At 37.1% G+C, this 4118-nt stretch overlaps 1 protein-coding gene across 1 annotated transcript; it reads right to left on the bottom strand.

Annotated features, from left to right (window-relative positions):
• Nucleotides 1–215: 215 nt before the first annotated feature.
• Nucleotides 216–2788, bottom strand: LOC132344544 (heat shock transcription factor, Y-linked-like). The gene is made up of 3 exons (XM_059884230.1): nt 2265–2788; nt 1216–1834; nt 216–244 (listed from the first exon to the last, which is right to left on the bottom strand). The coding sequence occupies exons 1-3, from the start codon at nt 2772–2774 to the stop codon at nt 216–218; spliced, it is 1158 nt and encodes a 385-aa protein (XP_059740213.1). The 5' UTR covers nt 2775–2788.
• Nucleotides 2789–4118: the final 1330 nt, after the last annotated feature.

Genomic DNA, 4118 nt, shown 5'->3' with positions numbered 1-4118 from the left:
ACCCCATAGACGGCAGCCCAACAGGCCCCCACATCCCTGGGATTCTCCAGGCAAGGACACTGGAGTGGGTTGCCATTTTCTTCTCCAATGCATGAAAGTGAAAAGTGAAAGTGAAGTCGCTGAGTCGTGTCCGACTCCTAGCGACCCCATGGACTGCAGCCTACCTGGCTCCTCTGACCATAGGATTTTCCAGGCAAGAGTACTGGAGCGTGGTGTCATTGCCCTCTCCGAGGGATTAGCACGACTGAAAATAATTTGTGATTGTAGCTTCAGAAGAGAAAGATAATGAAATGACTAAGGAAAACAGATATCATGTCTTCCAAGAACTTTGTAACCATGCTGATGTGCTGCAGTAATGACCAGGAATTTATTCTGTCTCTATGGGGACAGATAAGCAACATCTAAACATGCATTTGAAATTATAGGGTGGAATCTTGGTGTCAGGAAATGAAGACGTACCTTAAGGACAGCAGCGCAAATATGACCCTATAGAATACTACTTGTAAAGTACACAATGTGTGCTGACCATGGGCCAGTCACTGATTATATCATGCTATCTTTTCTATCACAGTGATGGTATAATTGTGATCATGATTTTGGATGTACTACAATATCTATATTTTCAGAGACAAAATTAATTTCTATAATGAAAACAATCTGCTGTCTAATCTTTAAGACTCTACCAGTAACTAATAGAATATAATATGTGAATGTGCTGAAGATCATACTGTGTATTTTTATTTATCTAATTTTATTTGCATCTCTTTCTTCACCCATACCATCCTAATTTAGACACCCCTTCATTTCAGCAGGGATGATTTCAGAAATCACTTTACATCCATTACCTCTTTTCCCTTGCTTCTCATTTTCTTGCTTACAAATATTATATCAGGTGTCATTTACCTAGGATGCATAACGAATGCTTTCTTGAACTGAAGAGTTTGGAATACCATGCAGTAAAATAGTAAACCAATGAACTAAAGCCTCATTTTCTCTTCTTTGTTTAAAAATTGAAAATTAAACTATGAAGATGAACATGTAAATTTATTGTTCAAATACAGGAATGGTAGGTATTTGTTGACATCTCCCAAAGTAACGTTCAATCTTCCTTAGGCTCCATAATCTGACACGTATTTGGTAGGTCAGTTTTAATTAGCATGGTTTCCATATAATGGTGATTGTTGATGAGTTGACTTGAAAGAGAGGAAGCAGGTGTGTAAGTGCTTGTTGGCACTGAGAACCACGAGTTGCCTGTCTCTTGCAGGTTAGGAAAAGGATTGTCATGGCCTGACATATCGCTATGCCTGACTGGAAATTTAGAAGGCTCCACCATCAGTCCAGAATAAGTGCTCTGTAATGGGGATACAATGTGGTTCTGAGAAGTAGATGTAGTTGTAGTAGCAAAGTCCTCAATGGGGCCATTTACTTGAGTGTAGCTGCTATGTGAATGCCAATTAAAAATGCTCAACTTTTTTAAAACAGCAGGTTGATTTACCAAAATCTGTTCTGTTTGTCTAACCGATATTGGTGATGGGTGGTTAGGTAAGTCACATGGAGATAGGGCATTTGTATTAGTGACAATCTGGATGGTATGAGGCTTTTGTATGAAAGGCACAGGTAAACGTGTGGAGGCTGAAAATGCGCTCTCTCTACTAATTTCTGGAATAAATTCAGAGTTACGATCATCTTCGTTGACACTTGCTTTAACATGCTTCTTGTTATCTTGCACTAATGAAGATATTTGAGACACATTATTAATCCCAACTCTTCTTTGCACTCTTAATAAAAGTTGAGGATGACCTCTTTCGAAATTTGGATTATAGTAGGTCTGTAACTAAAATCAAAGGATTACATTATTTAGTTTCTTTATAAACCAAGGTAAAACTGACAAGCAAAGCTAAGTTATAAAAATGTATTCCTTTAATGAAACCAACTAAATAGCATCAAATAAAACACCTCCATTAGTAGTTTAACAGGTAACATGTTAGAAAGAATATGATCCTCAATGAAAAATATATTTTATATATACAGTAAATACCACTTTAAGTTGCTTCAGGACTTATATCTGGTTTCACAGTGCTAGGAAAGTTTGTCAAACATCCAATATTTTAACATATCCAGCTGTTCTCAACTTCAAAAAATAAAACTTTTTAACGATTTGTTAGCTCAAGTTTAAATTCGGTTTTAGCTACATATGTAAATGTGCTTTCTAGGTCACATGATTTCATCTTACATATTGCCAATAAGTGAAAATGTTGGAATACCTTACTCAAAAGAGAGATGTTGTTTTCTTCTTCCAGAAAGACAGGTAGTGAAGCAGATCTTTGAAAAGTTTGTCGCTTTTTACTAAATCCATAAAGGTTAAGCTGTCGAATTAAACTCTTCATACTCTTGGTTTCAAATATTCTGAAAGGTGCCTTTCTTTCCAAGACTTCTTTCTTAAAGAGTTCTTCGTCGATCACTATACATGTGCCTCTCTCATCCCACCAAATAGATTCAAACTGATCACTTTCAACTATATTCCAAAGTTTTTGTGGAAAGGTGAGTGAAAGAAAATTAGTCACCTCATCTGTTTCAGATACAGAATATTTGTAGCATGGCCTTTTTATCACAAGATCCTCAGACAAAGCCTGAAAAGCATATTCTTCAATCATAGATCTCAAAACTGAGTCCCTAGTAAGTGTATAATCATACAAAGATCTAATGGAGGTTTCTGAATCAGTTGATTCATCCTTAGGAGGCCCATCTTGAATTTCTGAAGGTATATGTGCCATCTCAGAGAAATCTTTCTTCAGATCCTTTTCTCATTTGTCTGATTTTACTGACCACTACTTCAAAAATTGCTTGGCTGGCCAACAGAGAGAAACTCTCTAGACCATCGCAGAGGTCCTCAAAGTCAAAAGGCTGTGACATCACAAAATCACTTGTCTCCTAGCAATCAAAGGGTAGCTGTGACATCACAAAATCACTGGTCTCCTAGCCATTGAAAGGTGATGTTCAGCTAGGGTTTACTTCAGCATCAACTTAAAAATACAGCCTGCTTACAGAAATAGTAACCAAAACCATGAAGCATGCAAAATCTCATTCCTAAAGAATTTTTACACAGAAAAATCACATCAATAAATCTACTTGGTTTCTGAAATACAAGTGATTTATCACCCTTCTATACACACATTTTTCATATTCAGTACTGTTACCCAAGCAAAATTGGTCTACTGGCCTCTGCAATAAAATCTTTTAACTGTCTGGTTTCAACTACTCTGTGGTCTCTGTACTTAACTTTCAGGCTGGCTGGGGCTTTGGCATCTCTAAAACTGTTCATAGGATAATGCTCAGGATGTTATTGATGGCCCTTGAGGAGGAACTAAAGACCCTTGAATTTGACTAATGGCTAAATCATTATTATTCTCTATCACTTGATTATTATCCTTAGATTCTGTCTTTTCTAGCCTCACTGTTTAAAATTACTTTTTTTAATTGTTTTGTGTGTATTTTATTTTATTATTTTTTATTTGATTTTTTAACTTTACAATATTGTCCTGGTTTTGCCATACATCAACATGAATCCGCCACAGGTATACATGTGTTCCCCATCCTGAAACCTCCTCCCTCCTCCCTCCCCATACCATCCCTCTGGGTCGTCCCAGCACACCAGCCCCAAACATCCAGTATCGTGCATCGAACCTGAACTGGTGACTCGTTCATACATGATATTATACATGCTTCAATGTCATTCTACCAAATCATCTCACCCTCTACCTCTCCCAAGAGTCCAAAAGACTGTTCTATACATCAGTGTCTCTTTTGCTGTCTCATATACAGAGTTATTGTTACCATCTTTTAAATTCCATATATATGTGTTAGTATACTGTATTGGTGTTTTTCTTTCTGGCTTACTTCACTCTGTATAATAGGTTCCAGTTTCATCCACCTCATTAGAACTGATTGAAATTTATTCTTTTTAATGGCTGAGTAACACTCCATTGTATATATGCACCACAGCTTTCTCATTCATTCATCTGCTGATGGACATCTAGGTTGCTTCCATGTCCTGGCTACTAGAAACAGTGCTGCGATGAACATTGGGGTACACGTGTCTCTTTCAATTCTGGTTTTCT

Source organism: Bos taurus, chromosome Y (assembly GCF_002263795.3).
Source record: "Bos taurus isolate L1 Dominette 01449 registration number 42190680 breed Hereford chromosome Y, ARS-UCD2.0, whole genome shotgun sequence".
Classification (NCBI taxonomy): domain Eukaryota; kingdom Metazoa; phylum Chordata; class Mammalia; order Artiodactyla; family Bovidae; genus Bos; species Bos taurus.
Note: the sequence above shows the minus strand (reverse complement) of the source record. Positions and strands in the feature narration are given on the sequence as shown.

Coding starts and splice junctions, on each gene's coding strand:
- LOC132344544 (XM_059884230.1), bottom strand. CDS start 2,774: ATGGCACATATACCTTCAGAAATTCAAGATGGGCCTCCTAAGGATGAA. Junction 1,835..2,264: donor ACATCTCTCTTTTGAGTAAG/GTATTCCAACAT, acceptor CTTTGATTTTAG/TTACAGACCTACTATAATCC. Junction 245..1,215: donor AGTGCCAACAAGCACTTACA/CACCTGCTTCCT, acceptor AATTATTTTCAG/TCGTGCTAATCCCTCGGAGA.